The sequence below is a fragment of the Oncorhynchus masou genome, chromosome 19 (assembly GCF_036934945.1).
Source record: "Oncorhynchus masou masou isolate Uvic2021 chromosome 19, UVic_Omas_1.1, whole genome shotgun sequence".
NCBI lineage: Eukaryota > Metazoa > Chordata > Actinopteri > Salmoniformes > Salmonidae > Oncorhynchus > Oncorhynchus masou.
The window spans coordinates 39700785-39719959 of record NC_088230.1 but is presented as its reverse complement, the minus strand read 5'-3'; the positions used below and the strand labels follow the sequence as shown (position 1 = coordinate 39719959).

Sequence of the window (19175 nt, the reverse complement as noted above, 5' to 3'; positions counted from 1 at the left end):
AGGCTTCATGTGTTCCACATCCTCATGATCAGGCTTCATGTGTTCCACATCCTCATGATCAGGCTTCATGTGTTCCACATCCTCATGATCAGGCTTCATGTTTTCCACATCCTCATGATCAGGCTTCATGTTTAACACATCCTCATGATCAGGCTTCATGTTTAACACCCTCATGATCAGGCTTCATGTTTAACACATCCTCATGATCAGGCTTCATGTGTTCCACATCCTCATGATCAGGCTTCATGTGTTCCACATCCTCATGATCAGGCTTCATGTGTTCCACATCCTCATGATCAGGCTTCATGTGTTCCACATCCTCATGATCAGGCTTCATGTGTTCCACACCCTCATGATCAGGCTTCATGTTTAACACATCCTCATGATCAGGCTTCATGTGTTCCACATCCTCATGATCAGGCTTCATGTTTAACACATCCTCATGATCAGGCTTCATGTGTTCCACATCCTCATGATCAGGCTTCATGTTTAACACATCCTCATGATCAGGCTTCATGTGTTCCACATCCTCATGATCAGGCTTCATGTGTTCCACATCCTCATGATCAGGCTTCATGTTTAACACATCCTCATGATCAGGCTTCATGTGTTCCACATCCTCATGATCAGGCTTCATGTGTTCCACATCCTCATGATCAGGCTTCATGTGTTCCACATCCTCATGATCAGGCTTCATGTTTAACACATCCTCATAATCAGGCTTCATATGTTCCACATCCTCATGATCAGGCTTCATGTTTAACACATCCTCATGATCAGGCTTTATGTTTAACACATCCTCATGATCAGGCTTCATGTTTAACACATCCTCATGATCAGGCTTCATGTTTAACACATCCTCATGATCAGGCTTCATGTGTTCCACATCCTCATGATCAGGCTTCATGTGTTCCACATCCTCATGATCAGGCTTCATGTGTTCCACATCCTCATAATCAGGCTTCATGTGTTCCACATCCTCATGATCAGGCTTCATGTGTTCCACATCCTCATGATCAGGCTTCATGTTTAACACATCCTCATGATCAGGCTTCAGGTGTTCCACATCCTCAGGATCAGGCTTCATGTTTAACACATCCTCATGATCAGGCTTCATGTTTAACACATCCTCATGATCAGGCTTCATGTGTTCCACATCCTCATGATCAGGCTTCATGTGTTCCACATCCTCATGATCAGGCTTCATGTGTTCCACATCCTCATGATCAGGCTTCATGTTTCCACATCCTCATGATCAGGCTTCATGTGTTCCACATCCTCATGATAAGTCTTCATGTGTTCCACATCCTCATGATCAGGCTTCATGTCTTTCCAGGGGACTTGCAGTAGAAACTAATCTTCTTCCAAAGCAGATGGTGGTTAAGAAAGTGTACGAGAGGCTTGTCCACCTGACTGTGGAGTGCAGAAAACGACCAGACGGTTGTCTACAACAAAGAGTCACAGCTCCCAAAACTCAACATCCCTGCCAACATCGCCACAGCTCCAAAGCCCGCTAAACCAGGTGCCATTACCCCAAAACAAGTAGACTTTATTGAGATGTTGTGTTCTGGCCATCATCGAGACTCTTGGAAGTTATGTTCTATGGACAGATGAGTCAAAATTATAACTTTTTTGGATGACATGGGTCCCATTATGTCTGGAGAAAACCAAAACACTACATTCCACAGTAAGAACCTCATACCAACGGTCAAGCATGGTGGTGGTAGTGTGATGGTTTGGGGATGCTTTGCTGCCCAAGGACCTGGATGACTTGCCTTAATAGAAGGAGCCATAAATTCTTCTCTGTATCAGATATTTCTATAGAAGAATGTCAGGCCCATCTGTCTGTGAGCTGAAGCTGAAGCACAGCTGGGTCATGCAGCAAGACAATGATCCAAAACACACAATCAAGTCTACATGAAAATGGCTAAAAAGCCACAGATTTGAAGTTTTGGAATGGACTAGTCAAAGTCAAGACATATTCCCAATGGAGATGTTGTGGCAGGACTTGAAACGAGCAGGTCATGCTTGAAAGCCCACAAAATGTCGCTGAGTTACAGTAGTACTGTATGGAAGAGTGGGCCAAAATTCCTCCACAGCAGTATGAGAGACCGATCAACAACTACAGGAAGTGTTTGGTTGGAGTCATAGTTATTGAGTGTATACGAGGACAATTACTTTTTCACACAGGGGCATTGGGTGTTGCATAACTTTGTTTATGAAATACATGAAGTATGTCAATGTTGTGTTATTTGTTCCCCTCAGGTTCCCCTTTATCTAATATTAGGTTTTGGTTGAAGATCTGAAAACGTTCAGTATTAAAAATGTGCAAAAGTAGTGAAAATTTGAGAAAATAGAGATTTTGTTTTTACAAGCGTACTGACAAGTGACTAAATGACTCCAGTTGCATCAGAAACCAATAAAGTGTTAACTTTAACTTTTGAATCAATTCATTGTGATTCATGAAACTTATTTGGATAAACTAGCTCCAGTCATACTGCTAAAACAAATGACGGAGGGAGTTGGTGTATCATTAAAACTTGAGTTGGTTGGCAAGTAAACATGTTTCAATGAAACAGTAGATTAGTCTGTGACTATAGCAAATACAGTTGAAGTCGGAAATTTACATACTGTCACGTTCTGACCTTTATTTCCTTTGTTTTGTCATTATTTAGTATGGTCAGGGCGTGAGTTGGGGTGGGCAGTCTATGTTTGTTTTTCTATGATTTGGGGATTTGTATGTTTCGGCCTAAGTATGGTTCTCAATCAGAGGCAGGTGTCATTAGTTGTCTCTGATTGAGAATCATACTTAGGTAGCCTGGGTTTCACTGTTTGTTTGTGGGTGATTGTCTATGTTAGTTGCTTGTGTCAGCACAGTTCTCATTATAGCGTCACGGTCGTTATTAGTTTATTGTTTTGTATAGTTTGTATTCAGTGTTCAGTGCTTTCTTTAATTAAAAAATCATCATGAACACACACCACGCTGCATTTTGGTCCGCTCCTTACGACGATCGTGACACATACACCTTAGCTTAATACATTTAAACTCAAGTTTTGCACAATTCCTGACATTTAATCCTAATAACAATTCCCTGTCTTAGGTCAGTTAGAATCACCACTTTATTTTAAGAATGTGAAATGTCTGAATAATAGTAGAGAGAATGATTCATTTCAACTTTAATTTCTTTCATCACATTCCCAATGGGTCAGAAGTTTACGTACACTCAAATAGTATTTGGTAGCATTGCCTTTAAATTTTTTAACTTGGGTCAAACATTTCGAGGAGCCTTCCACAAGCTTCCCACAATAAGTTGGGTGAATTTTGTCCCATTCCTGCTGACTGAGCTGGTGTAACTGAGTCAGGTTTGTTGGCCTCCTTGCTTGCACACGCTTTAACAGTTCTGCCCACAAAGTTTCTATAGGCTTGAGGTCAGGGCTTTGTGATGGCCACTCCGATACCTTGCCATTTTGCCACAACTTTGCTTGCAAGTATGCTTGGGTTCAATGTCCATTTGGAAGACCTGTTTGCGACCAAGCTTTAAGAAGTTGCTTCAATATATCCACATAATTCTCGTCCTCATGATGCCATCTATTTTGTGAAGTGCACCAGTCCCTCCTGCAGCAAAGCACCCCCACAATATGATGCTGGCACCCCCGGGCTTCATGGTTGGGATGGTGTTCTTAGGCTTGCAAGCCTCTTTTTTTCTCCAAAACATAACGATGGTCATTATGGCCAAACAGTTCTATTTTTGTTTCATCAGACCAGAGGACATTTCTCCAAAAAGTACAATCTTTGTCTCCATGTGCAGTTGCAAACCGTAGTCTGGATTTTTTTATGCCGTTTTTGGAGCAGTGGCTTCTTCCTTGCTCAGCGGCCTTTCAGGTTATGTCGATATAGGACTCATTTTACTGTGGATATAGATACATTTGTACCTGTTTCCTCCTGCATCTTCACAAGGTCCTTTGCTGTTGTTCTGGGATTGATTTTCACTTTTCACACTAAAGTACGTTAATCTCTAGGAGACAGAACGCGTCTCCTTGAGAGGCACTGAGGCTAGCTAGGCTAGTTAGCTAGCTAGCTATAATGTTAGACTACAGTAAATGTCATGTATTCCAAATGCACAGCTAGCTAGCTAGCTAAACTTGGCTAGCTTGCCTTGTAGTGGTACTAGCAACCCCGTTATGGCCGAATCAATCACCAAATTGTACTGTACTGAACATCACTGCCTAGTGTAAAACTAGAGCTTATATTGCTAGCTAGCTATTGACAGCAAAGCAAATAACTTGTTTATCATTTACCCTCCTGAGTCCTGGTCTAGGCTGGCGCCAATAATTGCTGGTCTCAATTATAATTTTTTTTCTGTCTTAACTTCTCTTCAGTGTATTCTGGCTCTAATAAATAGTTTTGTATGTTCCTATGTAAAAAAAAAACATAAACAAATGTTTAATCGTCCAGCTTTTCGTGGTAAGAGGAATCATCAGGAGCCATTGTCGCTAATTATTTAGCAGTCTCAGATAGACAGTGCATGGTAACATAGTGTAGCTTCCATTAAACCTGTAAACTAGTATCGCTCCCATTTTGAAAAGCCTGCCTTTTGAGGGTGGGACCAATGAAGTAGGACTCCCGTCAGGCTGTAGTCTTTACAGAGCCAGGGAAAATGAGTCAACCCAGTTATCCTGCAATGTCCTGGCATATACATTGTTGAGACAAGTCCAATGGCTCTACTGAACAACCATATCTACTAGAGTAATCGTGCAAATTGGCAAAACACAAAGGCCACAATAATTGCTACAAAACACGGCTCCATGCATTTCTAGATTAGACAGCAGGCTCAATCAACCAATGGCGTCATCTCCTGGCTCAAAAATTCAATAAAGTTTATAGTGCATAATTATGAATGGAACACCCTCTCATCAGTCATAATTATGAATGGAACACCCTCTCAACAGCCATAATTATGAATGGAACACCCTCTCATCACGCATAATTATGAATGGAACACCCTCTCATCAGTCATAATTATGAATGGAACACCCTCTCATCAGTCATAATTATGAATGGAACACCCTCTCATCAGTCATAATTATGAATGGAACACCCTCTCATCAGTCATAATTATGAATGGAACACCCTCTCATCACGCATAATTATGAATGGAATTATGAATGGAACACCCTCTCATCAGTCATAATTATGAATGGAACACCCTCTCATCAGTCATAATTATGAATGGAACACCCTCTCATCACGCATAATTATGAATGGAACACCCTCTCATCAGTCATAATTATGAATGGAACACCCTCTCATCACATAATTATGAATGGAACACCCTCTCATCACGTCATAATTATGAATGGAACACCCTCTCATCAGTCATAATTATGAATGGAACACCCTCTCATCACGTCATAATTATGAATGGAACACCCTCTCATCAGTAATTATGAATGGAACACCCTCTCATCAGTCATAATTATGAATGGAACACCCTCTCATCAGTCATAATTATGAATGGAACACCCTCTCATCAGTCATAATTATGAATGGAACACCCTCTCATCACGCATAATTATGAATGGAACACCCTCTCATCAGTCATCACCCTCTCATCAGTCATAATTATGAATGGAACACCCTCTCATCACGCATAATTATGAATGGAACACCCTCTCATCACGCATAATTATGAATGGAACACCCTCTCATCACGCATAATTATGAATGGAACACCCTCTCATCACGCATAATTATGAATGGATTCATCATGAATGGAACACCCTCTCATCACGTCATAATTATGAATGGAACACCCTCATCACACATAATTATGAATGGAACACCCTCTCATCAGTCATAATTATGAATGGAACACCCTCTCATCCTTTGCTACATGCTATGGGTGGGTGCTGCTATGGTGACCAGTGAGCTGAGATAAGGGGGGACTTTACCTAGCAGGGTCTTGTAGATGACCTGGAGCCAGTGGGTTTGGCGACGAATATGAAGCGAAGGCCAGCCAACGAGAGCATACAGGTCGCAGTGGTGGATGGTATATGGGGCTTTGGTGACAAACCGGATGGCACTGTGATAGACTGCATCCAATTTTCTGAGTAGAGTGTTGGCTATTTTGTAAATGACATCGCCTAAGTCGAGGATCGGTAGGATAGTCAGTTTTACGAGGGAATGTTTGGCAGCATGAGTGAAGGATGCTTTGTTTTTTTGCGTAATAGGAATAAGTGCAACATGTAAAGCGTTGGTCCCATATTTCATGAGTTGAAATAAAAGATATCAGGAATTGTCCATACCGTATGTACAAGAAGCTTATTTCTCTCAAATGTTGTGCACAAATTTGTTTACATCCCTTTGAGTGAGCATTTCTCCGTTTGCCAAGATAATCCATCCACCTGGCAGGTGTGGCATATCAAGAAGCTGATTAAACAGCATGGTGATTACGCAGGTGCACCTTGTGCTGGGGACATTAACAGGCCACTTTAAAACGTACAGTTTTGTCACAACACAATGCCACAGATGTCTCAAGTTTTGAGGGAGTGTGCAATTGGCATGCTGACTGAAGGAATATCTACCAGAGCTGTTGCCAGAAAATTTAATGTTCATTTCTCTACCATAAACCGCCTCCAACGCCATCTTAAAGAATTTGGCAGTACGTCCAACCGGCCTCACAACCACATCCGGCTTCTTCACCTGCGGGATGGTCTGAGACCAGTCACCGGACAGCTGATGAAACTGAGGAATATTTCTATCTGCAATAAAAAACCTTTTGTGGGGAAACACTCATTCTGATTGGCTGGGTCTGGCTCCCCAGTGGGTGGGCCTATGCCCTCCCAGGCCCACCCATGGCTGCGCCACTGCCCAGTCATGTGAAATCCATAGAATCGGGCCTAATGAATTTAATTCAATTGACTGATTTATATGACCTTTACCTCAGTAAAATCAGAGATTAGTTTTTATTTATTTAACTAGGCAAGTCAGTTAATAAGAACAAATTATTTTTTAATCAATGACGGCCTAACCCGGCCAAAACCTAACCCGGCCAAAACCTAACCCGGCCAAACCCTAACCCGGCCAAAACCTACCCCGGCCAAAACCTACCCCGGCCAAAACCTAACCCGGCCAAACCCTAACCCGGCCAAAACCTAACCCGGCCAAAACCTAACCCGGCCAAAACCTAACCCGGCCAAAACCTAACCCGGGCGACGCTGGGCCAATTGTGCACTGCCCTATGGGACTCCTAATCACAGACAGTTGTGATACAGCCGGGAATCGAACCAGGATCTGTAGTGACGCCTCTAGCCGTGAGATGCCGTGCCTAAGACCTCTGCGCCACTGGCATGTTGAGTGTATATTTTAGTTCAGTTTGAGTAACTTTTAATAGGGAATGAAGTGATCTCTCTGGCAGGTGTAAGGCTTTGCCCTGGTTGACTTGAACATAATGGGTGTGTACCAAATTGCACCTTATTTCCTATGCGCCCTGGTCAAACGTAGTGCACTATATAGGGAATAGGGTGCCATTTGGGACAAAAGCCATAATGATCCCAGCCTGAACACAACCATCTGAGTAAGCATGAACGTGAGAGTATGGTCATCCTCGTGCTCCATAGCCTCCCACAGTAAAGACTATTGGAGCTTTGGGGATTGGAGAGGGAGCTGCAGGAAGTTTACAGCATAATTATATGCTGAATCAGCAATTATAGACCCAAAACATAAATAAATAAAACATTGGAGGAGTTTTTCCTGACCCCCCACCAGGAATAACTCTGGGCCCTAGTCATAAGCTGCCAGCATGTCTAGTTTATTTCCTGGTCAGGTCACCTAAAGGTTAGTAAAAACTTCTGACCCTGTAATTTATATTTTCGTTCAGATACTAAACCCCTCCCAGGGGTCATTCACCTACTAAACCCCTCCCAGGGGTCATTCACCTACTAAACGCCTCCCAGGGGTCGTTCAGATACTAAACCCCTCCCAGGGGTCATTCAGATACTAAACCCCTCCCAGGGGTCATTCACCTACTATACCCCTCCCAGGGGTCGTTCAGATACTAAACCCCTCCCAGGGGTCGTTCAGATACTAAACCCCTCCCAGGGGTCGTTCAGATACTAAACCCCTCCCAGGGGTCATTCAGCTACTATACCCCTCCCAGGGGTCATTCACCTACTATACCCCTCCCAGGGGTCATTCACCTACTATACCCCTCCCAGGGGTCATTCAGATACTAAACCCCTCCCAGGGGTCGTTCAGATACTAAACCCCTCCCAGGGGTCGTTCAGATACTAAACCCCTCCCAGGGGTCATTCACCTACTAAACCCCTCCCAGGGGTCGTTCAGATACTAAACCCCTCCCAGGGGTCAGTCAGCTACTATACCCCTCCCAGGGGTCGTTCAGATACTAAACCCCTCCCAGGGGTCATTCAGCTACTATACCCCTCCCAGGGGTCATTCACCTACTATACCCCTCCCAGGGGTCATTCAGATACTAAACCCCTCCCAGGGGTCGTTCAGATACTAAACCCCTCCCAGGGGTCGTTCACCTACTAAACCCCTCCCAGGGGTCGTTCACCTACTAAACCCCTCCCAGGGGTCGTTCACCTACTATACCCCTCCCAGGGGTCATTCAGATACTAAACCCCTCCCAGGGGTCATTCAGCTACTAAACCCCTCCCAGGGGTCATTCAGCTACTATACCCCTCCCAGGGGTCATTCAGATACTATACCCTTCCCAGGGGTCATTCAGATACTAAACCCCTCCCAGGGGTCATTCAGCTACTATACCCTTCCCAGGGGTCATTCAGCTACTAAACCCCTCCCAGGGGTCATTCAGATACTAAACCCCTCCCAGGGGTCATTCAGCTACTATACCCCTCCCAGGGGTCATTCAGCTACTATACCCTTCCCAGGGGTCGTTCAGCTACTAAACCCCTCCCAGGGGTCATTCACCTACTAAACCCCTCCCAGGGGTCATTCAGCTACTAAACCCCTCCCAGGGGTCATTCAGCTACTAAACCCCTCCCAGGGGTCGTTCAGATACTAAACCCCTCCCAGGGGTCGTTCAGCTACTAAACCCCTCCCAGGGGTCATTCACCTACTAAACCCCTCCCAGGGGTCATTCAGCTACTAAACCCCTCCCAGGGGTCATTCAGCTACTAAACCCCTCCCAGGGGTCGTTCAGCTACTAAACCCCTCCCAGGGGTCATTCACCTACTAAACCCCTCCCAGGGGTCATTCAGCTACTAAACCCCTCCCAGGGGTCATTCAGCTACTAAACCCCTCCCAGGGGTCGTTCAGATACTAAACCCCTCCCAGGGGTCGTTCAGCTACTAAACCCCTCCCAGGGGTCATTCACCTACTAAACCCCTCCCAGGGGTCATTCAGCTACTAAACCCTCCCAGGGGTCATTCAGCTACTAAACCCCTCCCAGGGGTCGTTCAGATACTAAACCCCTCCCAGGGGTCATTCAGCTACTAAACCCCTCCCAGGGGTCATTCAGATACTAAACCCCTCCCAGGGGTCGTTCAGATACTAAACCCCTCCCAGGGGTCATTCAGCTACTAAACCCCTCCCAGGGGTCATTCAGCTACTATACCCCTCCCAGGGGTCATTCAGATACTAAACCCCTCCCAGGGGTCATTCAGATACTAAACCCCTCCCAGGGGTCATTCAGATACTAAACCCCTCCCAGGGGTCATTCAGATACTAAACCCCTCCCAGGGGTCATTCACCTACTATACCCTTCCCAGGGGTCATTCAGCTACTATACCCCTCCCAGGGGTCATTCAGCTACTAAACCCCTCCCAGGGGTCGTTCAGATACTAAACCCCTCCCAGGGGTCGTTCAGATACTAAACCCCTCCCAGGGGTCATTCAGCTACTATACCCCTCCCAGGGGTCATTCAGATACTAAACCCCTCCCAGGGGTCATTCAGCTACTATACCCTTCCCAGGGGTCATTCAGCTACTAAACCCCTCCCAGGGGTCGTTCAGATACTAAACCCCTCCCAGGGGTCATTCAGATACTAAACCCCTCCCAGGGGTCATTCAGCTACTATACCCTTCCCAGGGGTCATTCACCTACTAAACCCCTCCCAGGGGTCGTTCAGATACTAAACCCCTCCCAGGGGTCGTTCAGATACTAAACCCCTCCCAGGGGTCATTCAGCTACTATACCCCTCCCAGGGGTCATTCAGCTACTAAACCCCTCCCAGGGGTCATTCACCTACTAAACCCCTCCCAGGGGTCATTCACCTACTATACCCCTCCCAGGGGTCATTCACCTACTAAACCCTTCCCAGGGGTCATTCAGCTACTAAACCCCTCCCAGGGGTCAGTCAGCTACTATACCCCTCCCAGGGGTCATTCACCTACTAAACCCCTCCCAGGGGTCATTCAGCTACTAAACCCCTGCCATTAGATGTGCTGCAGAATGTCCCTAGAGTAGACAGAGGCTGACAACGTCAAACAGCTCAACAGTAAACATTAAACATTTAATAATTTCTCTTTCAAATATATTGTCGCATGCTTGGGTTACTCAGACCGAAAATAGTTAGTTGTTTATAGTGGCTGGAATTTCTTCAGATATAATTTCTGAATTTCAAAGAACCATAAATCCCCAGCAAGTAGACTGTCTGGAAAAACAAATAACAGTCCGGCTCCATGTCTTTGATGGGGGGTTTTCTACAGCGGTGAGTGATTTCACCCTGGATATCTGGATTCATTAATATTTTTATTGGAACACAGTTGTCTGAATGTAGAATTTCATGCTAGAGAGAGAGGGGCTGGGAGTGAGGGAGAGAGAGAGAGAGGCTGGGAGTGAGAGTGAGAGAGAGAGAGGCTGGGAGTGGGAGAGAGAGAGGCTGGGAGTGAGAGTGAGAGAGAGAGAGGCTGGGAGTGAGAGAGAGAGAGGCTGGGAGTGGGAGAGAGAGAGGCTGGGAGTGGGAGTGAGAAGGAGAGAGGCTGGTAGTGAGAGAGAGAGAGGCTGGGAGTGAGAGAGAGAGTCTGGGAGTGAGGGAGAGAGAGGCTGGGAGTGAGAGAGAGAGAGAGGCTGGGAGTGGGAGAGAGAGAGGCTGGGAGTGGGAGTGAGAGAGTGCGGGGCTGGGTGTGAGAGAGAGAAGGGCTGGGAGTGGAGTGAGAGATATAGAGGCTGGGAGAGAGAGAGAGAGAGAGAGAGAGAGAGAGAGAGGCTGGGAGTGGGAGTGGGAGTGAGAGAGAGAGAGGCTGGGAGTTGGAGTGAGAGAGAGAGAGGCTGGGGGTGGGAGAGTGAGAGCGAGAGGCTGAGAATGGGAGTGAGAGAGACTGGGAGTGTGAGAACGAGAGGCTGGGAGTGGGAGTGAGAGAGAGAGGCTGGGAGTGAGAGAGAGAGAGGCTGGGAGTGGGAGTGAGAGAGGCTGGGAGTGGGAGAAAGAGAGGCTGGGAGTGGGAGTGAGAGAGAGGCTGGGAGTGGGAGAAAGAGAGGCTGGGAGTGGGAGTGAGCGCGATAGAGGATGGGAGTGAGTGAGAGAGAGACTGAGAGTGGGAGTGAGAGAGGGTGAGAGCAAACTATAAATCTATTTGGCCCTAAACAGAGAGTACACAGTGGCAGAATACCTGACCACTGTGACTGACCCAAAATTAAGGAAAGCTTTGACTATGTACAGACTTAGTGAGCATAGCCTTGCTATTGAGAAAAGCCCCTGTAGGCAGACCTGGCTCTCAAGAAAAGACCGGCTATGTGCACACTGCCCACAAAATGAGGTGGAAACTGAGCTGCACTTCCTAACCTCCTGCCAAATGTATGACCATATTAGAGACACATATTTACCTCAGATTACACAGATCCAAAAATGATTAAAAAACAAACCAATATTTGATAAACTCCCATATCTGCTGGGTGAAATATCACAGTATGCCATCACAGCAGCAAGATGTGTGACCTGTTGCCACAATAAAAGGGCAACCAGTGAAGAACAAACACCATTGTAAATACAACCCATATTTATGTTTATTTACTTCCTTTTTGTACTTTAACTATTTGCACATCATTACAACACTGTATATAGACATAATATCACATTTGAAATGTCTTTATTCTTTTTGGAACTTCTGTGAGTGTAATGTTTATCGTTATTTATTCTTGTTTATTGTTCATTTTTATAGTTTTTTTCATTTTTGTTTATTGTCTACTTCACTTGCTTTGGCAATGTTAACACATGTTTCACATGCCAATATAGCCCCTTGTATTGAATTGAGAGAGAGAGGGGGAGGGAGAGAGAGCAGGGAAGGAGAGTGAGGGGGGAGAGAGAGAATGGGGAGGGGATAGAGAGGGGGGAGAGAGAGAGAGAGAGAAGGGGAGAGAAAGGGGGAGAGAGAGAGCCAGGGTGGAGAGAAAGAGAGGGGGAGAGGGGTAGAGAAAGAGAGCGAGGGGCAGAGAGATAGAAGGAGAGGGAGAGAGAGGGGGAAAGGGGGAGAAAGAGAGAGAGCGAGGGAGAGAGAGAGAGTGGGGGGAGAGAGAGAGAGACAGAGAGAGAGACAGAGAGAGAGAGAGAGAGAGAGAGAGAGAGAGAGAGAGAGAGAGAGAGAGAGAGAGAGAGAGAGAGAGAGAGAGAGAGAGAGGAGAGAGAGAGAGAGAGAGAGAGAGAGAGAGAGAGAGAGAGACAGAGACAGAGAGAGAGAGAGAGAGAGAGAGAGAGAGAGAGAGACAGAGAGAGAGAGAGAGAGAGAGAGAGAGAGAGAGAGACAGAGAGAGAGTCAGAAAGAGAGAGAGAGAGAGAGAGAGAGACAGAGAGAGACAGAGAGTCAGAAGAGAGAGAGAGAGAGAGAGAGAGAGAGAGAGAGAGAGAGACAGAGAGTCAGAAGAGAGAGAGAGAGAGAGAGAGAGAGAGAGAGAGAGAGAGAGAGAGAGAGAGAGAGAGAGAGACAGAGAGAGAGAGAGAGACAGAGAGAGAGAGAGAGAGAGAGAGAGAGAGAGAGAGAGAGAGAGAGAGAGAGAGAGAGAGAGAGAGAGAGAGAGAGAGAGAGAGAGAGAGAGAGAGAGAGAGAGAGAGAGAGACAGAGAGAGAGAGAGAGAGAGAGAGAGAGAGAGAGAGAGAGAGAGAGACAGGGGTAAACCCATTCAGACACAGGAATGGAGGAGTCAGAGGAGAGTTGGGGTGGATCAAGGTGTTTAACATCATGGAGAGAGAAGATGCTGTTGGAGATTCCTGTAACAAGGAACTGTTTGTCCGTGTTCCAGTTCCAAGGCCAGAGTCTAATGGACCCGAGACACTAATTGGCTGGAATCACTGCCAAAGAAGTAGTGGAGGAAGACTGGACTGAGTGGGGTAGTTTACTATAGAGGAGGACTGAGTGGGGTAGTTTACTATAGAGGAGGACTGAGTGGGGTAGTTTACTATAGAGGAGGACTGAGTGGGGTAGTTTACTATAGAGGAGAAGGGGTGGGGTAGTTTGCTATAGAGGAGGACTGAGTGGGGTAGTTTACTATAGAGGAGGACTGAGTGGGGTAGTTTACTATAGAGAAGGATTGGACTGAGGGGTAGTTTACTATGGAGGAGGACTGAGTGGAGTAGTTTACTATAGAGGAGGACTGAGTGGGGTAGTTTACTATAGAGGAGAACTGGACTGGGTGGGGTAGTTTACTATGGAGGAGGACTGAGTGGGGTAGTTTACTATAGAGGAGGACTGAGTGGGGTAGTTTACTATAGAGAAGGATTGGACTGAGGGGTAGTTTACTATGGAGGAGGACTGAGTGGGGTAGTTTACTATAGAGGAGGACTGAGTGGGGTAGTTTACTATAGAGGAGGACTGGACTGGGTGGGGTAGTTTACTATGGAGGAGGACTGAGTGGGGTAGTTTACTATAGAGGAGGACTGAGTGGGGTAGTTTACTATAGAGGAGAAGGGGTGGGGTAGTTTGCTATAGAGGAGGACTGAGTGGGGTAGTTTACTATAGAGAAGGATTGGACTGAGGGGTAGTTTACTATGGAGGAGGACTGAGTGGGGTAGTTTACTATAGAGGAGGACTGAGTGGGGTAGTTTACTATAGAGGAGGACTGGACTGGGTGGGGTAGTTTACTATGGAGGAGGACTGAGTGGGGTAGTTTACTATAGAGGAGGACTGAGTGTGGTAGTTTACTATAGAGGAGGACTGGACTGAGTGGGGTAGTTTACTATGGAGGAGGACTGAGTGGGGTAGTTTACTATAGAGGAGGACTGAGTGGGGTAGTTTACTATAGAGGAGGACTGGACTGAGTGAGGTAGTTTACTATAGAGGAGGACTGAGTGGGGTTGTTTACTATAGAAGAGGACTGAGTGTGGTAGTTTACTATATTGGAGGACTGAGTGGGGTAGTTTACTATGGAGGAGGACTGAGTGGGGTAGTTTACTATAGAGGAGGACTGGACTGAGTGGGGTAGTTTACTATGGAGGAGGACTGGACTGAGTGGGGTAGTTTACTATGGAGGACTGGACTGAGTGGGGTAGTTTACTATAGAGGAGGACTGAGTGGGGTAGTTTACTATAGAGAGGAGGACTGAGTGGGGTAGTTTACTATAGAGGAGGACTGAGTGGGGTTGTTTACTATAGAAGAGGACTGAGTGTGGTAGTTTACTATAGAGGAGGACTGAGTGGGGTAGTTTACTATGGAGGAGGACTGAGTGGGGTAGTTTACTATAGAGGAGGACTGAGTGGGGTAGTTTACTATAGAGGAGGACTGAGTGGGGTAGTTTACTATGGAGGAGGACTGAGTGGGGTAGTTTACTATGAGGAGGAGGACTGAGTGGGGTAGTTTACTATAGAGGAGGACTGAGTGGGGTAGTTTACTATAGAGGAGGACTGAGTGGGGTAGTTTACTATAGAGGAGGACTGAGTGGGGTAGTTTACTATAGAGGAGGACTGAGTGGGGTAGTTTACTATAGAGGAGGACTGAGTGGGGTAGTTTACTATAGAGGAGAAGGGGTGGGGTAGTTTGCTATAGAGGAGGACTGAGTGGGGTAGTTTACTATAGAGGAGGACTGAGTGGGGTAGTTTACTATAGAGAAGGATTGGAGTGAGGGGTAGTTTACTATGGAGGAGGACTGAGTGGGGTAGTTTACTATAGAGGAGGACTGAGTGGGGTAGTTTACTATAGAGGAGGAGGACTGAGTGGGGTAGTTTACTATGGAGGAGGACTGAGTGGGGTAGTTTACTATGGAGGAGGACTGGACTGAGTGGGGTAGTTTACTATGGAGGAGGACTGAGTGGGGTAGTTTACTATAGAGGAGGACTGAGTGGGGTAGTTTACTATAGAGGAGGACTGAGTGGGGTAGTTTACTATAGAGAAGGATTGGACTGAGGGGTAGTTTACTATGGAGGAGGACTGAGTGGGGTAGTTTACTATGAGGAGGACTGAGTGGGGTAGTTTACTATAGAGGAGGACTGGACTGGGTGGGGTAGTTTACTATGGAGGAGGACTGAGTGGGGTAGTTTACTATAGGAGGAGGACTGAGTGTGGTAGTTTACTATAGAGGAGGACTGGACTGAGTGGGGTAGTTTACTATGGAGGAGGACTGAGTGGGGTAGTTTACTATGGAGGAGGACTGAGTGGGTAGTTTACTATAGAGGAGGACTGGACTGAGTGGGGTAGTTTACTATGGAGGAGGACTGAGTGGGGTAGTTTACTATAGAGGAGGACTGAGTGGGGTAGTTTACTATAGAGGAGGACTGGACTGAGTGGGGTAGTTTACTATGGAGGAGGACTGAGTGGGGTAGTTTACTATGGAGAGGAGGACTGAGTGGGGTAGTTTACTATGAGGAGGACTGGACTGAGTGGGGTAGTTTACTATGGAGGAGGACTGAGTGGGGTAGTTTACTATAGAGGAGGACTGAGTGGGGTAGTTTACTATAGAGGAGGACTGGACTGAGTAAGGTAGTTTACTATGGAGGAGGACTGAGTGGGGTAGTTTACTATAGAGGAGGACTGAGTGGGGTAGTTTACTATAGAGGAGGACTGAGTGGGGTAGTTTACTATGGAGGAGGACTGAGTGGGGTAGTTTACTATAGAGGAGGACTGAGTGGGGTAGTTTACTATAGAGGAGGACTGAGTGGGGTAGTTTACTATAGAGGAGGACTGGACTGAGTGGGGTAGTTTACTATGGAGGAGGACTGAGTGGGGTAGTTTACTATAGAGGAGGACTGAGTGTGGTAGTTTACTATAGAGGAGGACTGAGTGGGGTAGTTTACTATAGAGGAGGACTGAGTGGGGTAGTTTACTATGGAGGATGACTGAGTGGGGTAGTTTACTATGGAGGAGGACTGAGTGGGGTAGTTTACTATAGAGGAGGACTGAGTGGGGTAGTTTACTATAGAGGAGGACTGAGTGGGGTAGTTTACTATAGAGGAGGACTGAGTGGGGTAGTTTACTATAGAGGAGGACTGAGTGGGGTAGTTTACTATAGAGGAGGACTGAGTGGGGTAGGTTACTATAGAGGAGGACTGAGTGGGGTAGTTTACTATGGAGGAGGACTGAGTGGGGTAGTTTACTATGGAGGAGGACTGAGTGGGGTAGTTTTCTATAGAGGAGGACTGGACTGAGTGTGGTAGTTTACTATGGAGGAGGACTGAGTGGGGTAGTTTACTATAGAGGAGGACTGAGTGGGGTAGTTTTCTATAGAGGAGGACTGGACTGAGTAAGGTAGTTTACTATGGAGGAGGACTGAGTGGGGTAGTTTACTATAGAGGAGGACTGAGTGGGGTAGTTTACTATAGAGGAGGACTGAGTGGGGTAGTTTACTATAGAGGAGGACTGAGTGGGGTAGTTTACTATGGAGGATGACTGAGTGGGGTAGTTTACTATGGAGGAGGACTGAGTGGGGTAGTTTACTATAGAGGAGGACTGAGTGGGGTAGTTTACTATGGAGGAGGACTGAGTGGGGTAGTTTACTATAGAGGATGACTGGACTGAGTGAGGTAGTTTACTATGGAGGACTGAGTGGAGTAGTTTACTATAGAGGAGGACTGAGTGGGGTTGTTTACTATAGAAGAGGACTGAGTGGGGTAGTTTACTATGGAGGAGGACTGAGTGGGGTAGTTTACTGTGGAGGATGACTGAGTGGGGTAGTTTACTATAGAGGATGACTGGACTGAGTGAGGTAGTTTACTATGGAGGACTGAGTGGAGTAGTTTACTATAGAGGAGGACTGAGTGGGGTAGTTTACTATAGAGGAGGACTGAGTGGGGTTGTTTACTACAGAAGAGGACTGAGTGTGGTAGTTTACTATAGAGGAGGACTGAGTGGGGTAGTTTACTATAGAGGACCGAGTGTGTGGAGTATTTTACTATAGAGGAGGACTGGGGTCATGATATGAAAATGATAAGATAACAGGACTGTCTCCCTGGGACAAAAGGTTGACTGTGTCTTAAATCTAGCTGTGTCTCCTCAATCTTATCCAGGGTCATCTGAGGGGGACAGATAGACTCCCTGAACCCTCTGGGGGCTAGGGAAGGGTGTGTTTGTCAGTCTGTCTGTGTGTGTGTGTCCACATATCCCAGGCATGCATGTGTGTATGATCTTATGTGGAATCAAGAACATCGAACTTCCCACTCGTTTATTATTCTTTTCTGAACATTCTAATACAATTCTTCTGCCAATAGTAACACACTGACTAAGTGACTCATCTGGCATCTGCTTGCATTGCCTTCCAGGAACTGGTGTGCTTACAGGGTGGCATCTGTGTGTATTTCCTTCCAGGAACTGGTGTGCTTACGTGGTGACACGCACCATCAGCTGTGTAATGGAGGACGGGGTGGAGACGTACGTGAAGCCAGACTACCAGAGATGTTCCTGGGGACAGTGTTCCAGAGTGATGGCGTGAGTCTCTCTTCTCTCTCTCTCTCTCTCTCTCTCTCTCTCTCTCTCTCCATTGCTCTCGTCTCTCTCTCTCTGTCTCTGTATCTGTCTCTGTCTCTCTCTCTGTCTCTCTCTCTGTCTCTCTATCTCTCTCTCTCTCTGTCTCTCTCTCTCTCTCTCTCTCTCTCTCTCTCTCTCTCTGTCTCTCTCTCTGTCTCTCTCTCTCTCTCTCTCCATCGCTCTCATCTCTCTCTCTCTGTCTCTGTATCTGTCTCTCTCTCTCTCTCTATCGCTCTCGTCTCTCTCTCTGTCTCTCTCTCTGTCTCTCTCTCTCTCTCCATCTGTCTCTCTCTGTCTCTGTATCTGTCTCTCGTCTCTCTCTTCTCTCTTGCTTTCTCTCTCTCTCTCTCTCTCTCTCTCTCTCTCTCTCTCTCTCTCTCTCTCTCTCTCTCTCTGTCTCTCTCTCTGTCTCTCTCTCTCTCTCTCTCTCCATCGCTCTCGTCTCTCTCTCTCTGTCTCTGTATCTGTCTCTCGTCTCTCTCTTCTCTCTTGCTTTCTCTCTTCTCTCTCTCTCTCTCTCTGTCTCTCTCTCTGTCTCTCTCTCTCTCTCTCTCTCTCTCTCTCTCCAATTCAATCAAGGGCTTTATTGGCATGGGAAACATGTGTTAACATTGCCAAATCAAGTAAGGTAGATAATATATAAAGTGAATATATAAAGTGAAATAAACAATAAAAATTAACAGTAAACATACAGAAGTTTCAAAACAATAAAGACATTACAAATGTCATATTATATATATACAGTGTTTTAACAATGTACAAATGGTTAAAGGACACAAGATTTAATAAATAAGTATAAATATGGGTTGTATTTACAATGGTGTTTGTTCTTCACTGGTTGCCCTTTTCTCGTGGCAACAGGTCACAAATCTTGCTGCTGTGATGCACACTGGAATTTCTCCCAGTAGATATGGGAGGTCATCAAAATTGGATTTGTTTTCAAATACTTTGTGCTGTCTCTCTCTCTCTCTCTCTCTCTCTCTCTCTCTCTCTCTCTCTCTCTCTCTCTCTCTCTCTCTCTCTCTCTCTCTATCTCTCAAGGGGCTGTATTAGCATGGGGAAACATGTGTTAACATTGTCAAAGCAAGTGAAGTAGATAATAAATAAACAAGAATAAATAACGATAAACATTACACTCACAAAAGTTCTAAAAGAATAAAGACATTTCAAATGTCATATTATGTCTATATACAGTGTTGTAATGATGTGCAAATAGTTAAAGTACAGAAGGGAAGTAAATAAACATAAATATGGGTTGTATTTACAGTGGTGTTTGTTCTTCACTGGTTGAACTTTTCTTGTGGCAA

At 45.9% G+C, this 19175-nt stretch overlaps 1 protein-coding gene across 1 annotated transcript in view; it reads left to right on the top strand.

Moving 5' to 3' along the window:
• The window catches only part of emilin1a (elastin microfibril interfacer 1a), a 65443-nt gene that overhangs the window by 10265 nt on the left and 36003 nt on the right, over positions 1 to 19175 (top strand). Inside the window, 1 exon segment of the mRNA XM_064925780.1 lies at positions 17710 to 17829. Coding sequence (XP_064781852.1) covers positions 17710 to 17829 — 120 coding nt within the window.